Genomic DNA, 15,694 nt, shown 5'->3' on the forward strand with positions numbered 1-15,694 from the left:
TACTACGTGCTCACCCCGGCCGGTTACCTCCACGAGCACGCCTCGTCGGACCAGACGCGCCACCCGTACCCCGAGCTGTCGCTCTTCTTGCCTGAGTGCACGCTCGGCGCTCCTTCGACTGCGCACGCCAACACCCACAAGTTCCACATTGAGGGCCGCACTGGTACGCAGAGCGGTGTGTTCGGCACCAACGTGGCTTACACGTTCCGTGCTCGCAGCCACGACGAGATGATGGAGTGGTGGAACGACATCAAGCAGCTCGCTAAGGTCTACCTGACCACCAGCGAGCAGATGGACCGCTCGGGCCCTGTTCCGGCCGCTGTCCGCGCTGCTGGTTACCGCGACGAGGATGAGGAAGACGACGAGGAAGATGATGAGGAAGACGAGGAGGAGGAGTACGAGGAGGGTGAGTACCTCCCCTCGTCGAGCCACCACTACGGTGCTGCCCCGCCGATCCCCTCGAACGTGACGGCGGCTGCCCCGGTTACCGTGCTGGATGACAAGCGCCGTGAACAGATCCCGGCCTACTCGGGTCCGGGCCGCAACTCGGGTGTGGAGATCGGCTCGAACGGTTACGCCGTTGAGAAGAAGCCGGAGTTGAAGGATGGCGCGCAGGAGACTGCTCACATTTCCTCGTAGATTCTTACCCTGCCTTTACCTCACTTGATGAGTGAGGAAACTACTGATCGTCTAATCGTTTTATAAATATCCCTTGGCTTCCGTTAAGGTTGAATTAAATCGTTGTGGAGTTTCTCTCTATTGGTGGTAGTATGTGTGTATATTATAGGTTTGCACCCAGGGACTAGGAGGAGCGACGCCCTCCACTTCGTCGCTTCAGCCCACACGCGATATGAGCGACGTGGCATCTGCCGGCGGCTTTGCGCCTGCCTCTGGGTCCGCTGCCTCGCCACTTCAGGAGGCGGGACCTAGTGCACGTCGTGTGTCGTACTGGGCCCCTTCCAAGTACTTGGAAGCCCCTTCCCTTCCTTCACAGGACACGCGCGAAAAGGAGGAAGAGGCTGCGACAGCGACTGCCATTGCTGTAGGGTACGAAGGCCGACGTGCTCGTCGTTATGTTCATCGACGTACGATCGACTACTGGGGTAGTATTCCTCTCTATGCATACAAACGCGCATGTTTGGCTACAGGTGGGCGTCGCGACTGGTACTTGCGGCCCAGTCCTCACCAAGTCGTGGACTTGTTGCCTGCGCATGCCTACCCTGAATCTGCCACGTCTGTGGCGAGCGTGCTTGTCCACACATCTACAAACAAGGTCCGATGTCCTGTCAACATAGTGCGCTGGCTTCCGGAAGGCCGGCGTCTCTTGACAGGCTCTACGAGTGGCGAGTTTACATTGTGGAATGGCTTCACCTTCAACTTTGAGACCATTCTGCAAGCACATGACTCGGCAGTGCGTGCGATGGAATGGTCCCACTCTGGCTCTTGGCTTATTTCAGCGGATCAGAATGGTCAGATCAAGTACTTTCAAAGCAATATGAACAATGTACAAGCTTATACAGGTCATCGTGATGCGATTCGTGGTATGAGCTTTGCGCCGGATGACCAGCGATTTGTAACGGCATCGGACGATAGTACGCTCAAGATCTGGGGCTTCGATGAGGCGCAAGAAGAATCTACACTCAAGGGCCACGGCTGGGAAGTCAAGTGTGTGGAATGGCATCCGACCCAAGCGCTTCTCGTATCTGGCAGCAAAGACAATCTTGTGAAGTTTTGGGACCCGCGTTCAGGCGGTGAGCTTGGTACCTTCCATGGCCACAAGAATACCGTGCAGGCGGTGCGCTGGAATCCGAATGGCTATCTGGTCGCTACAGCCTCTCGTGATCAGTCTATCAAAATTTATGATACCCGTGCTATGAAAGATGTATACACCTTGCGTGGTCATGCGAAAGAAGTATGCAGCTTGGAATGGCACCCTATTCATCATGACCTACTTGTATCCGGTGGCTCCGAAGGGTCCATGCTCTTCTGGTCACTACGATCTTCCACGCCAGAGACGCCCATCCATGTCATGGAGGCGGCGCACGAATCCAACGTATGGAGTGTGCAATGGCATCCGTTTGGTCACTTACTGGCCAGTGGGAGCAATGATCATACAACACGGTTCTGGAGCCGCAGTAGGCCTGGTGAGCAGGTGCAAGAGGCCCATGATGCGGCGGACGATCAATGGAATGCAGGTGTCGCCTCTGACGTACAAGGTATGTCGATTGTCGCTACTTACCTCCTAGACGGTGTGATCCCTGGTTTGGCACGACGAGACCGAGCCGTTCGTGACCAGCGTTCAGGTACGCCCACCATGGCATCGTCGGACGATGCCATCCCGGGCCTGGGCGCTCGGTCTTTGTCGCGCCCTGTGCGCCGCGGCGATCGATGGCACACCCACACAGGCGGTTGGTAGACAGCCACGCTGAGGTGTTGCCACGTGTTCACATACACACCTCCATCGCGTAGGACGTCCTTGACGCGGTGCCCGCGGCCAGGATGGTTTCTCGCGTCCATCGCCTTCGCGGTATGTATCTTCTCCCTTCCCCCTCCTTTTGTATGATGAACGGTTCGCTTTGCTGGCACCAGTCGTAGCCTACATGCCGATACCTACCCCGAGCGGGCATTTTACGCTATTGGCCTTAGCTCCTGAGACACTTCCCCTCCCCTTCTCTCCCCTCCCTGTGTTTGGAGCTGAATGCTAACGTCATAGATGCCACAAGACAAGGACAAACAGTCGCGGACGCCAAAGCGGCGCTCCAAGGCGGATGTCGATAGTGAAATCGAGTTTTCTTCTCCCACGAAGCGATCCAAGCTGCGCCGCAAACGCACGAGTGAGAAAAAGGCGAAGCATAGTGACGACGAGGCTCGTCCAGCGACGCCAGACACGCCATGGACGCCACCCCGCTCATTTTCGCCTAGCAAGGTAGTGACGCCGACGACGCCGGCGACGCCGGCGACGCTGCCTCGCTCACCCACACCGCCTCCTACGTTCATGCGGCCTGTGAGTGTGCAGCCTTCACCTGCGCCTTCTTCACTCTCGCCGTTCCGGTCATCTGCGGCACCGAAATTCTCCGAGACCATCATACCCACGCCGTCCAAGGCTTCACGTTCGGACGATATACCCGCGGCATCCATGCCGACAAGCACCCCTTCGCCTACGCCTCTTGAAGAACCGGACGATTTGCGCCTGGAGCAACAGATAGCGCGACGGGCTCGTGTGGCTCGCAAACTGAGCCAATATGCCCCTGTACTCCGTACGCTCCTTCTTCTTGGTGCTCTGCTTTTGCTTGTGCTGCTGCCGATTGCCAAAGAGCCCTTCTCACGGGCTGTGTATGTCGACGAGAATGCACTGCAGCCCGGCCAGACGTCCACGTCATGGAGTATGGACGATGTCCATGAAGCCGATCGCTTCTCTGCCGACTTGCTGGCCCTGGCTGAGCGCAATGTGACAGAGCGGTACGAGTACATTGCCGCTCAGCTTCGCGCCTTTGGACTCGATGTGTATACACAGTCCTATTCGTTCCACGTACCTGGCTCAGCGCCGATTCAAGGTACCAATATCTATGCACGTGCACGAACGCCTCGCATTGACGGACGTGAGGCCATTGTGCTGGGCGCTAGCTGGCAAAGCCGTTGGCGTGCGTCGCCCACGGCTTCGAAAGTCTTACCGTACGTCCCAAACGACGGCACGGATTGTGCTCTGAACATTCGCGGCGTATCTTTGACGTTGGCCATGGCCCAGCATGTGTCACGCATTCCTTACTGGAGTAAAGATGTGGTATTCGTGCTGTCGGACAGCTACTTGGACGGCATGCAGGCGTGGGCCTCAGCATGGTTTGGACAAATGCATCCACATCTCCACGCTGAGCCCGTCTATGGTGCTGGCTCGCAGATCTGGAATGCACTGATGCTGGACTATCCCGGCGACTCCTACTCGTCGATCTCGTATCTCCATGAGGGCCGCGATGGTCAGCTGCCCAATCTCGACACTCTTAATGCGATTACGGAGATCCTGCGTTTGTCGCATATGCAACCAGCCTTGGGCTTGCATGGCTCGACGCACGAGCAAGTGCTTCAGACACCACACGCTTCCGCATTCCCCTCATGGCTACCCATGTCCTGGCTGGAGACCACATTGCTTGGCCGCGATGGCGTGCATTGGTACTTGGCCGGCTGGCGTGCGTTGCTGACACAGTTCCGCTTGCTCCTTGCTGGCCATCCCAGTGGTATTCACGGCGTCCTTCTGCCTTTCCATGTGGACGCTGTCACTCTCTTTGCCGAGCCCGCCTCGGGCCCGTACGGTTTCCAGCATCTGGGTCACGTCACAGAGTCGGCGCTGCGTACGTTTTCCAACTTGTTAGAACGACTGCATCATTCGCAGTTCTTTTACCTGCTTCCCACGCCGTATCGCTTCGTACCTATCGGCGTGTTCCTGTTTGTGCCGCTCTTGCTTGCTGCTGTCCTAACGCTTCGGGGCCTGTCGTTATGGAATGCCTTGGGCCGAGCGCGTGATGCCCAGCGCACAGCATGGCGCACGCAGCACACACCTGCCGATGACGCGGGGGCCCTCTCGCTGCTGGCCCAGCCGACGTACGCTGAGTTTGCTGCGCTGTGCCAGGATGAAAACGCACGCGCTCAGTTCCTGTCGTACAACCGCCCTGTCCTCTCAGCCCTGCTCGCCATGGTGTTGATGGTGGCAACCGGCCTAGCCGGCCTGGCCGTCCTGGTATCCATGACGCCGACGCCTCGGGCGTTTACGCAGCTCATTGTGACGCTTACCTTGGTGCCTTTGGTCTGTGTGCAAATGTGCCCACGTTCATGGGCCAAGTCGTTGGCACAATGCATCCACGCCTTTGCCCTCCTGCACGCCGGAATGCTGATCAGTGTGCTAGCGACGTTGAACTTCGCGCAGGCTACTGCCATGGCCTTGTGCTTGAGCCTGACACTCTATCCGCTGTCCCCACCAACGTGCTCTTCTCGGGTTGGATACAGACTCATGACGTTGTGGCTGACCATCGCTACGCCGCTGAGTCTTTGGGTTATAGCCCTCGCTGTGCCGTCGACGTCGGCGATGGCGCAGGCCTTGCTTTTGCATGCTGTGCGGGATTGGTACGTTGTACGTACCTCTACTCTCAGTGTGCTCTTTGTAGGATACATGCCGCTGGCATGGCAGAGCGTGCTAGCCGCAGGTCTGTACGCTCGCGCTGCATAGGATGCCGTCTCATCATAGTAGCCATTCCAACCATTGACGAAAAAAGTGGAGGGACCTCTCGGTATCGCTCCACGCCGTACATTCGCGTTTCCCCTGTGCTGTGATGCTGGTGCTACGCCACGCCGCTGTGCAGGCTGTGCGCACCTCGCGCATTGCGCGTGCCATGCACACAGCCTCTTCGATTGACCCTTCGGACATTGCACACTTTTCGCGCCTGGCCGAGCATTGGTGGGACGAGGATGGCGAGTTTGCGCCGCTGCATCGTATGAACCGAGTACGTATCGACTTTATGCGGCAGAAGCTGGAGGAGGTACGTGAATGGGACGCAGCAATGGCCGATGTGTGCGGTACATCATACGACTACCAACCTTCGACCACTTTCCTGGACGGGATGGACATGCTGGATGTTGGCTGTGGTGGCGGTATCCTCGCTGAAGCAGCGACGCGGCTGGGAGCTCGCGTTACCGGCGTCGATGCTTCCGCTGAAAATATTCGCATTGCCTCGCTGCATGCTGCACAAGACCCTGCCTTGCGTCTTCGTGAGGCTGACAGCGAGGCGCCGGCCGGCGCCTCGCTGGCTTACGTCCACTCATCTGCTGAAGCCTTGCAAGCGCAAGGCCGGCAATTCGATATCGTCACAGCGATGGAAGTGGTCGAGCATGTGAACCAGCCAGCCGACTTCCTGCGGTGCCTCGCCTCGCTTGTCAAGCCGGGCGGCCACTTGTTCATGTCAACCATGTCGCGCACGGCGCTCTCGTACTTCATCACGATCTTTATGGCTGAGCATATGCTGCGTGTCGTGACACCAGGCACACACCGTCATTCCCAGTATATCAACCCTGACGAAATGGTCAGCTTTTTCCGTACATTGGGTTGGATCCCGACCGAAGCCGACGTCCTCTCGCAGCGCCCCACTTTGCCCGACGGACGAAAAGCTGCGCCGCTGCCGCCGCGTCTCCAATTCGAGACGCGCGGTACAATGTACATCCCTGGCCTAGGGCGCTGGGTGCTTGCGCCGTCGTCTGTCGCAGACTCACATGCTACAGGGCGCTCAGAGGCTTGGCTGCCTACGTTGCTAGGCGGCGGCTTACGTCCTACCGAACTATGCAACTACTTTTTCTGGGTTCGTCGGCCCCTCTCATCATCATAGTCTTGCTTCTAGTATACAGTTGCGGAACCACTGCGTATCGTGCGTGCCACATTCATCTCGTGCAATCGTCCCTGTCTCTTGCTCTACACTTGTGAGCAAATCACGGATTAGTGCTAAAGGGGTGTGCTCCACCTGGGCCACGTCCGCGGTGCTACGTCCTTCCGGCTGCACGGCGTCCAAGTACGCCAACACACGTGCCTCGAACGCTTCCGAAGCAAAGCGCGGCGTATGGAGCACCATCAAGCCAGAGGGCAGCGTACGCACATCCACACGCGGCCATGTCACCTGCGGAAGGAACACCGTTGCGGCTCGCATCGTCTTGGGCGAGACCAGAGCAACGCCTCGTGCTCGATTCCACAAACCCCACACTTCGTCCAAAGGCAAAATACCACGGCCGGTATCGCTGTACGTCGTAGACGGTATGCGGCCATCACGCACGACGCATCCTGGGCCAAGGAGTCCTTGCTGGCCAAGCAAGACGCTGCCCAGCTCACAGGCCAGCTCCTTGTGGTACTCGCGCTCATTGCGTACCATATCTGGTGTTACCGCTGGCGCAGCCAAGCCAAGTTGAACGAGTGCGGATTGGAGCATACTTGCCTCTTCATTATCGTCTGTTCGGCCAGCTTCGGCCATTGCACGTTCTCGCCGTTCCAGCTGCGTACGTAGCGAGGCGGCCAAGTCGACCATTTGTCGCGCTCGGCGCATGAGCGCTTCCAAATCGGCGAGCGCGTCGGTGGGTGGCGTAGGTACGGGCGTCATCCCCTTGGCTGCATCAACGAGCATCAGACCCGGGGCAGCGCGCTCCACCGTTTTTGTCCACGCCTTTTGTTGCAGGGTATCTCGGAGGCATGCATAGAATGGGTTGTCACCACCTTGTCGAAAGCTGAGTTTGCACACCACGCGTTTGGAGGCAGGTTGTAGTGACGTACCGCATATATCACACCGCGATGCTGACGCTGAGTTACGGTACGTGCAGGCTCGACAAGTGCGCTCTGTGGGCGAGGGTGATGAGGCTGTGACACCACACTTGGTACATCGTCCGTCGAGGGCAGCCACAGTGTGAAACGTGCCACATACATGACACGTCCATGGTACACGCTCTTCCAGTTGGCACGTCAGCACTACCTTGGGACTGGAACGTAAAAAGCCCGAGTAGTGCTCGGTCTGACGTATGAGCGCGAGGCGTACATACGCTGAGTGAGCCTGCGGCGCTTTCGTGTCCAAGTACCCTAAACGGTGGGTCGTTAGAATCAGTGTCCCAGCATTGCGCTGCGCCACTTTGGCATCGCCATCGTACAGGCCCACTCCCGCCTGCGTCGTTATGATCGACTCCCCCTGCGCTAGCTCGGACGCACGAGGCATCGCCTCGAGCGCCCACGCATCCCAAGCCTCCATGTGGCCGTGTGGAGTGTTGAGCGTGGGACGAGCGAAAGGTCGGTGGTCCGACCGTGGGGTTGGGTTACGTGAATCTGACCAAGCCATGCGCCACCCATCCGCAGCCGGAAGAACACGAGTAAAACGAGTGACTTCCTTGGACGATCCATCCATTCGCTATGGCTGAGACGGGGAGTGAGCCTGAAGCGACCTTTGAGCTTGAGCTGCTGCTGCCTCCGCGGCCGCTCCTGCCGAAGAATGTCGTCTCGCTGGGCCTACCTGAAACGCCTTCGCCTCTCAAAGTCGCCGTCACACCGCAGGAAACCCTAAACGATCTGCGGACAACGCTGAACGATAGCCCTGAAGGCTACTGGCTCGGGGCGTTCAGTTTCCGACGTCCTTCCTCGCATTCTCAGAGTGGCGAGGTTGTGAACGAGTGGCTTGAGCTGCGTGAAGTGTTTGAAGGTGTGCCGCCTACGCAACGCGTTCTACAGGTTTCGCATGAGCCGTTCAACAGCGCCGAAGTGCGCCTGCACATCCAGCGCCTGCGTGACCTACTCAGCGGTACGAGCACCGATCCTACCGCGCTCAGCATCGATGCTGGCGTGTCTGTCCACGATGCCGTTTGTCATGCAGAGGAATGGGCCGAGGAAACTCGCACCACGCCGCCTACCAAACCTACGTGGTCAGGATGGCCGGCAGATACGACCTCGCAGCTCTTGCCTGCTTCGATGCACAGGCACCGTGTGCTTCCCAAGTGCGTGCGTGGCATGTCGCTGAGCGCATGGAACCCGCCACCGAAGCCCATGGCCCTGCAAGGCCACCTACTCTACCTGCAAATCGATACGCTGGAAGGTGAGATCCTGCATGTGACAGCGTGTGAGAATGGGTTCTTTATCAATGGCTCGTCCTCGCAACGCTTCCAGCCGCAGCCTCATCCGACTAAGAAGATCGAGTCGGCGTCCCTCTTTGATTTGCTGTGCGCCGCCTCACCGCTCTTCCTCCAAAACTTTGCGCGTCTTTTCAACGACCCCGTATCGACGCGTGACTACTTTTCGGCGCTCCCGGTCATGAACTCGCTTCCTGCTGTGCCATGGCTGGCGCGGGTGCCGAAGCACGATACCGACCCTATGCGCCTGCAATCGGCGTTCCTTTTGACGGGGGCTCTCACGGCCGACAGCATCGATGCAAGCCGCGACTGGAACGAAGAGTTGCAGTCGTCGCGTGAACTGCCCCGCTCGACACTTGCCGAGCGCCTGCTGCGCGACCGTGTGCTAAACCGCTTGCAGGCCGAGTTTGCGCTTGCAGCGGCGCGGGCCGTACCGCGTGTCGCTGCAGGCGAAGTCGCACCGATGAACCCTGCCGATGCGCCGCAAGCCCACATGTACCTCTTCAACAATTTGTTTGTTACGCGTGGTATTGACAGTGTCGACATGTACGAGTTCCTTGGCGGCGATGCCGCAGCGCATGCGGCTGTGGGCAAGGACGCACAGGGTGTGCGTATCTTTAGTGCACTGGATACCGAAGGTCTGCATGCGCTTGGCACGGTGGTGGTCGACTGGCTGGGTGAGCGCTGGGTCGTCCAGACGGTGCTTCCTGGCCTCTTCCGCCAGGTTGCTGCAGAGGCTGAGGCAGCCGCGGCGGCCGCCGAGCAGGGCACGCCAGAAGCAGAGGCTCATGCGGATGCTGCGGCATCGTCGACGCATGTCGCCTACGGTGGTGTGGAAGGCCCGGATACGATCCACGTGGACCCGACGTTCCATGAGCGCCTGCAAAGCGTTGCAAAGCGTTTGCACCTGGCTGAACACGCAGTGTCTGATGCCCAAGGCACTTCGCACCAACTGGCCCTGAGTGTCGATTGCAAGGGTCTGCGGGGCACGGATGGCCGTATGTACGTGCTGGACCTCTCGCGCCTGGCCCCTGTGGATGTCGCGTGGCTTGAGCAGGATATGAAAGCACCGGTCCTCGAGGGCAAGGAAGCTGCGTCGTACCCTCATCACATGGCACTCCTTCGGCCGGAACTGATCGAGGCGTATTGGGACTCGCGTCTGCGTGAGTTTGCGCGCGCGAAGCTGGCACACCAGCGTGAAGAAGGTGGCGAGACCCCGGCGCGCATCGACGTGGCGGACTTTGACTTGTCGTTCAACCCGGATGCGTTCGTGGAGTACAAGAGCGGCTCGTCCAAGGTCGTGACACCTGTATGTGACGAGTCGGAGGCGGCTGTGGCTGCTGTGCGTGCTGCCTCGACGTACCTGCGTGAGGAGGTGCTTGTGCGCCTCGTGAGCGAGGTGGCCGCGGGCCTTGCGTCGGCTGTGGATAGCGTAGCGCTTACGCAGCAAATGCATGCGCGCGGTATTAACATGCGCTACCTCGGTCACTTGGCCCACCTGAGCCAGTCGTCGGAGAGGCACCGTCTTGACGAGACTGTGGTCTCGAAACTCGGCTCAGGTCATGAAGCTCTGCTTACTGCCTTCCGTCGCGTGGTGATCCAGGAGATGATTGTACGTGCAGCCAAGCACCGGCTGCGCAGCTATCTTCGCGGCTTGCCCATGTCGGCGGTGTCTGCATGCGTTGCGCACTTTTTCAACTGTCTGTTTGGCACAGCGAAGAATGCGTCGCCGGAGCCCGTAGTGCCTTCGCCAGCGCTCGGCCGTGCGTCGGCATCGTACGACTGGCTTTCGCTCACGCCTGCGCAGCTTCAGCAGGATCTGCAGGCAGACGTGCGCGATCGTTTCCGCTTTGAGTTGCCGGCGGATTCCTTGACCACCGAGCTGCGAAAGCCCCAGGCTCTTCGTGCGCTCTGCTGGAAGATGGGCGTGCAGCTTGAGCTTCGTGACTACGAGTTTGAGCCTACGCCGGAGCCTACGCCTGCGCCCGCTTCGTCTTCAAGCCATGCGCCCGCGTCGAAGGGCAAGAAGGGCAAGAAGTCTGCCGCCCCTGTCGAGCCGCCACGTGCTACGACGTTTGTGCCATCTGATGTGCTGTGCCTTGCGCCTGTGGTCAAGACCGCGACGCCGAAGAGCTCGCTGGTCGAAGAAGCCTTTGAGGCTGGTCGTCTCTCGTTCTCGCGTGGCGATCGTGAGCTGGGTACGGAGCTCTTGTTGGAAGGCATCGGCTTCCACGAGCAAGTCTATGGCTTGGTACACCCTGAGACGGCCAAGTGTTACTCGCTCTTTGCCTCGTTGGTGCATCACTACGTCGTGGAGTTTGCACGGGAGACGGCCGAAAAGGCGGCCAAGGCCAAGGCCAAGGCCGAGCAGGCGGAGAAGGCCGAGCAGGGTGAGCAGGCGGAGTCTGCCGAGGCGACCGAGTCGAACGACGAAGAGAAGGAAGCGCCGCTCCCACCCATTGTTGCCGAGACGTTCACGATCGACAATGCCTTGCGCTTCCAGCGCCAGGCTGTGACTGTCTCGGAGCGGACGCAGGGCTTGGATCACCCGGATACAATGGTGCAGTACATCAACTTGGCCGTGCTGGAACGCTCTGCTGGTCATTTTGACGTGGCGCTGCGCTATCAGGAGCGCATCATGCAGCTGTGGCAGCTGCTGTACGGCCGCGATCACCCTGATGTCGTGCATACGCTCTCGTCCATTGCCTTACTCCTGCAGAGCCGCCACGACTTTGACACGTCGCTGAAGGCGTACCAAGCATCGTACGATCTGGCCTTGCAGCTGTTTGGCTCCGACTCGATTTACACCGGCAACATGGCACACGAACTGAGCCAGGCGCACACGCTCAGTGGCGACTTGAAGTCGGCGATTCACGTCGAGAAGGACGCGGCGCGCGTGTTCAAGGCGTGCCTGGGCGACGAGGACCCGCTGACCAAGGAGAGTGAAGCGTTCCTCTCCGGCCTCGCTGCCAGTGCTGTGCGTATGGCCAAGGTCGAGGAAGCGGCTCGGCATCAGCATGTGCGTGAGCTGGTGGCTGCTTCGCAGGCCCCGCGCACACAGACTACCACGGCGGCCTCACGCACCGTGCATGCCAACCCGGCGCTGGCCGATCGCTCGTTGGATGACTTGGTCCAGTACATTCAAGGCGCACCAGGTACTGGTACGAGTCGCGCGGCGCGCAAGCGTGCTGCGCGCCACCGCCGCACGTAACGATCTTGCAGGAAAGGGCGTCACGCGCCTTCGTTGCCATAGTTGTTAGTAAAAATGGAGACCCACGCTGCGTGGAGTGATCACGTGGCTTCCTTCGTGACCCAGCGCACGCTCATCTTCTTGCCTCCTCCGTTTGCTCGCCATGAACGCGCCGGCGGGTCCGCGTGCACGCTCTGTACACGCGCCCCTGCGCGCTGCGATCTATGCAGCGACATATGTCGCACGACATCCCATTGAGGCGATCGTAGCGGCCTTCATGATTACTACTCTGGCGTACTTCGTCTTGGTGCAAGCCATTACACACTCCACGGTGTTCTCCAACCTGAGCGACGTCGCCTCCCTCTCTGTGCTTTCGATGCATGCGGAACACTCGCGTCTGCCTGTGTTCTTGTTGGATGAAGAGAATACGTGGAGGTCCGCGCAGGGCACGTTCGAGCAGCATGGCCATATTGACCTCGCCGACTGGCTCCTTGTGACCGACTTGGCTGGCGGGAGCGAGACGGAGCAACAGGTCCGCCGCTCGTACGTGCTGCGTAGCATCGTCGAGCAGCTTCAAGAGGCAGGGGGAGCCAACTGTGCATGGCCTTCGGCCCGCGAGGTCGACGCCAACAACACGATGAGCGACGCTGTCGTGTGCTTTGAGAAGGACCACTACGATGCGGCGGCCATTCACGAGCTGCTTCACCAAAAATTCCTTGACGCAGTTATTGGCAAGGCTCTAGACACGCTTCCGGCGTCCATTGATAATGCCTTGCTTGCGCGCTGGCGTCAAGGCGATCTTCGCTTGTACGCCCTCACGCCTCAAAGTCAATGGTTTACCAACGATGGCGAAGACATGTACTCGCTGCAGTGGCTAGGCTCGTTCCTGCTAAGTGCCGTTACGCGTGCATGGCTCGTGATTCGCAGTGCGGATGCTCTGGACTTTACCGTGCTTCTCTGTGCCTACTTGATGATGCATGGCTCGTTCGTGCATTTGTACGTGTCCATGCGTCCGTTCCCGAAACGATTCTGGCTAGGCTCCTGTGTCCTGCTTTCGTGCGGATTTGCTTTTCTTCTGGCTCTGGTCACAGCGAATGCCGTTCACATCCCTGTGGACCCCATTGTGATCTCAGAGGGCTTGCCGTTCCTTGTGATCACAGTCGGGTTTGAAAAGCCATTCCTGCTGACCAAGGCCTTCTTCAAGTATGCATCGCAGGAAGAAGATATTAGCGATAAGAGCCTGCATCGCTCGTCGCCTGAAGCTGATTTCGTCCGTGCGCTTACGCAGCGTGTGCAGGAGGAACAGGCACTGGGTCTCATGTCGAAGTCCATGTCGCCTATGAACCAGGTCACCGACAGGGCTGTACTGGAGGCGGGTCCTGGCCTTTTGCGTGCGTACGCGATTGAGATCAGTATCTTGATTGCGGGCGTTATGAGTGGCATTCATGGACTACGTGAATTCTGCTTCTTGGCTGCCTTGACGTTGGTGTACGACTGCCTGCTGCTCTTCACATTTTTCGTGGCAGTCCTATGTGTGACAGTGGAGGTACAGCGTCTGCGTGAGCCGCTTGGTACTCCACGAACCTTCCTGCCTGACCCGGCTAACGACAATGCTGAGGCACCTGCCGAGCCCAAGCTGCTTCATCCCAAAACGACACGGGAGCCCAAGTCGCTGTACAAGCGCATTATCGGCCCCGTGAACCACCCAATATCACGCCTGAAGCTGCTTCTGCTCTTGACGCTCGTCACACTGCATGTCCTCAATCTCCTCACGACCCTGTCGCTGCCTACTACCATTGCACGGCACCAAACGGGCCGTACGCCCACTTTGTACGAAGAGTCAATCTCTTCGTCCCATGTGTTTAATGCTACGCTCTCACACTCTGCCGTGTCGGCCTTCCTGAAGACCTACGCTCAACAGGGTGCAGCCGCTAGCTCAAGTGTGATGTTCACGATGCCCAATGTGCTCATCCTCTTGGACTCTCGTATTCCCACGGAAAACCCCTTGGCTGCCGCAGCGATGCAGGCTTCGTTGTCGTCGAAAGACTCTGGCAGCACTATGTCTGCCATTGAGAGCTTCATGGCCATGTGGACATCAGTGGCAAGCGATCCGGTGATTGGTAAATGGTTGTCCATTGCGCTGGTGATTAGCGTGTTTTTGAACACGTTCCTGCTCAAGGGCATCGCAACGCGCAACCCTGCGGTGATTGAAGGCAACGCTGTGCGTGTTACGGCGCAGGCTGCTGCGCGTTTGATTGGTGCGCACCTTGTAGAAGACTGGCACAAGACGCCCAAGTCTGATACCACGGAGGCAAATACGCCGACCATCAGCGTGTCCGCTCCACCGAAGGAGCCTGCTAAACCTACGTTGCCGCCGCCCCCTGCGTCGGATCCTCCGCGTCCCTACAATGAAGTTTTGTCCATCTTCCGTAAGGATGGTACTGGTTTTCTGAACGACGAAGAAGTCATTCTGCTCGTGCAAAAGGGCATGATTGCTACGTATGCGCTGGAAAAGACCTTGGGTGACTTTGAACGTGCTGTGGTTGTGCGTCGTGCAGTCCTTTCGCGTGCCTCCGAACTGCACACCCTCGAGCGCAGCTTGTTGCCGTACAAGGACTACAACTATAATGCCGTGTTTGGCGCGTGCTGCGAGAATGTGGTGGGCTTCATGCCGCTGCCCCTGGGTATTGCTGGCCCGCTGAAGATTGATGGCCACATGACGCCCATTCCTATGGCCACGACCGAAGGCACCTTGGTCGCCTCAACGAGCCGTGGATGCAAAGCCCTCAACGCCAGTGGCGGTGTTACCACGGTGCTCACACAGGACGCGATGACACGGGGTCCTGTGATTGAATTTCCCTCGCTGACGAGTGCTGCGCGTGCGAAGCGCTGGATCGATTCGACGTCGGGTGCCGAGGCCATCAAAGCGGCGTTTGACAGCACGTCGCGCTTTGCGCGGTTGGCCTCGCTTCATACTGTGCTGGCGGGTCGCACGTTGTTTGTGCGGTTTGCTACATCCACGGGTGATGCTATGGGTATGAACATGATTTCCAAGGGTGTGGAAGCGGCTTTGGGTATGATGAAAGAAAAGCATTTCCCGGAAATGGAGCTCTTGTCCCTCTCCGGCAATTACTGCACCGACAAGAAGCCTGCGGCTATCAATTGGATCGAAGGCCGCGGTAAGAGTGTGGTGGCTGAAGCTGTGATTCGGGGCGACGTGGTGCGTACCGTACTTAAATGCACGGTTGCCGACTTGGTTCGTCTCAACACGAAGAAAAACCTGGTGGGCAGTGCGATGGCAGGCTCGATCGGTGGCTTTAACGCCCACGCGGCGAACATCCTCACGGCTATTTACATCGCGACTGGTCAGGATCCGGCGCAGAACGTGGAAAGCAGCAACTGTATGACGCTCATGGAGGCGGTTAACGATGGCCAAGACCTACTTGTCTCGGTCAGCATGCCCTCGGTGGAAGTTGGCACCGTCGGCGGTGGAACAGGCTTGCCTCCGCAGCGTGCCATGCTGGAGCTGTTGGGCGTCCAGGGACCGCACAAGGATACACCCGGTGCGAATGCCCAGCGCCTGGCACGTATCATTGCTGCCTCGGTGATGGCCGGCGAGCTGAGTCTGATGGGAGCGTTATCGGCGGGTCACCTGATCAAGGCGCACATGGCCCACAACCGTAGTGCGCCTGTGACGCCCAGTACACGTTCGCCTGTGAACCGAGATGTGCAATACCTCCCTACCATGACACCTCTCATCGCAACGCCCATCGCAGACTCCAAGCCTGGAAGCCCCTCTTCTGACGTCGCTACCCCGAAGGAACGCACTACATCCTCCTCGATGTCTACATAGATGCATGTTGGTCTATAGACCTC

At 58.8% G+C, this 15,694-nt stretch overlaps 6 protein-coding genes across 6 annotated transcripts; 5 read left to right on the forward strand and 1 right to left on the reverse strand.

Moving 5' to 3' along the window:
• Positions 1 to 770: 770 nt before the first annotated feature.
• On the forward strand, positions 771 to 2,416 carry Malapachy_0062 (wd40 repeat-like protein; the record flags this gene model as incomplete). The annotated part of the gene is given in 2 exon segments (XM_018134595.1): positions 771 to 776; positions 788 to 2,416. 2 exon segments carry the CDS (start codon positions 771 to 773, stop codon positions 2,414 to 2,416), a joined length of 1,635 nt encoding a protein of 544 aa, XP_017991192.1.
• Positions 2,417 to 2,713: 297 nt separating this feature from the next.
• Malapachy_0066 (gaa1-domain-containing protein) lies at positions 2,714 to 5,215 on the forward strand (the record flags this gene model as incomplete). The annotated part of the gene is made up of 1 exon (XM_018134599.1): positions 2,714 to 5,215. One exon carries the CDS (start codon positions 2,714 to 2,716, stop codon positions 5,213 to 5,215), a length of 2,502 nt encoding a protein of 833 aa, XP_017990988.1.
• Positions 5,216 to 5,318: 103 nt separating this feature from the next.
• Malapachy_0047 (ubiquinone biosynthesis o-methyltransferase) lies at positions 5,319 to 6,365 on the forward strand (the record flags this gene model as incomplete). The annotated part of the gene is made up of 1 exon (XM_018134581.1): positions 5,319 to 6,365. The coding sequence occupies one exon, from the start codon at positions 5,319 to 5,321 to the stop codon at positions 6,363 to 6,365; it is 1,047 nt and encodes a 348-aa protein (XP_017990936.1).
• A 107-nt stretch (positions 6,366 to 6,472) lies between these two features.
• Positions 6,473 to 7,760, reverse strand: Malapachy_0084 (vacuolar protein sorting-associated protein 36; the record flags this gene model as incomplete). Its single annotated transcript, XM_018134617.1, has 2 exons — positions 6,473 to 6,478; positions 6,507 to 7,760. The coding sequence occupies 2 exons, from the start codon at positions 7,758 to 7,760 to the stop codon at positions 6,473 to 6,475; spliced, it is 1,260 nt and encodes a 419-aa protein (XP_017991005.1).
• Positions 7,761 to 7,918: 158 nt separating this feature from the next.
• Malapachy_0064 (eukaryotic translation initiation factor 3 subunit clu1) lies at positions 7,919 to 11,839 on the forward strand (the record flags this gene model as incomplete). The annotated part of the gene is made up of 1 exon (XM_018134597.1): positions 7,919 to 11,839. The coding sequence occupies one exon, from the start codon at positions 7,919 to 7,921 to the stop codon at positions 11,837 to 11,839; it is 3,921 nt and encodes a 1,306-aa protein (XP_017991193.1).
• A 142-nt stretch (positions 11,840 to 11,981) lies between these two features.
• On the forward strand, positions 11,982 to 15,671 carry Malapachy_0043 (hydroxymethylglutaryl- reductase; the record flags this gene model as incomplete). The annotated part of the gene is made up of 1 exon (XM_018134577.1): positions 11,982 to 15,671. The coding sequence occupies one exon, from the start codon at positions 11,982 to 11,984 to the stop codon at positions 15,669 to 15,671; it is 3,690 nt and encodes a 1,229-aa protein (XP_017990932.1).
• Positions 15,672 to 15,694: the final 23 nt, after the last annotated feature.

The sequence above is a fragment of the Malassezia pachydermatis genome, assembly GCF_001278385.1.
Source record: "Malassezia pachydermatis strain CBS 1879 chromosome Unknown scaffold6, whole genome shotgun sequence".
In the NCBI taxonomy this organism is placed as follows: domain Eukaryota; kingdom Fungi; phylum Basidiomycota; class Malasseziomycetes; order Malasseziales; family Malasseziaceae; genus Malassezia; species Malassezia pachydermatis.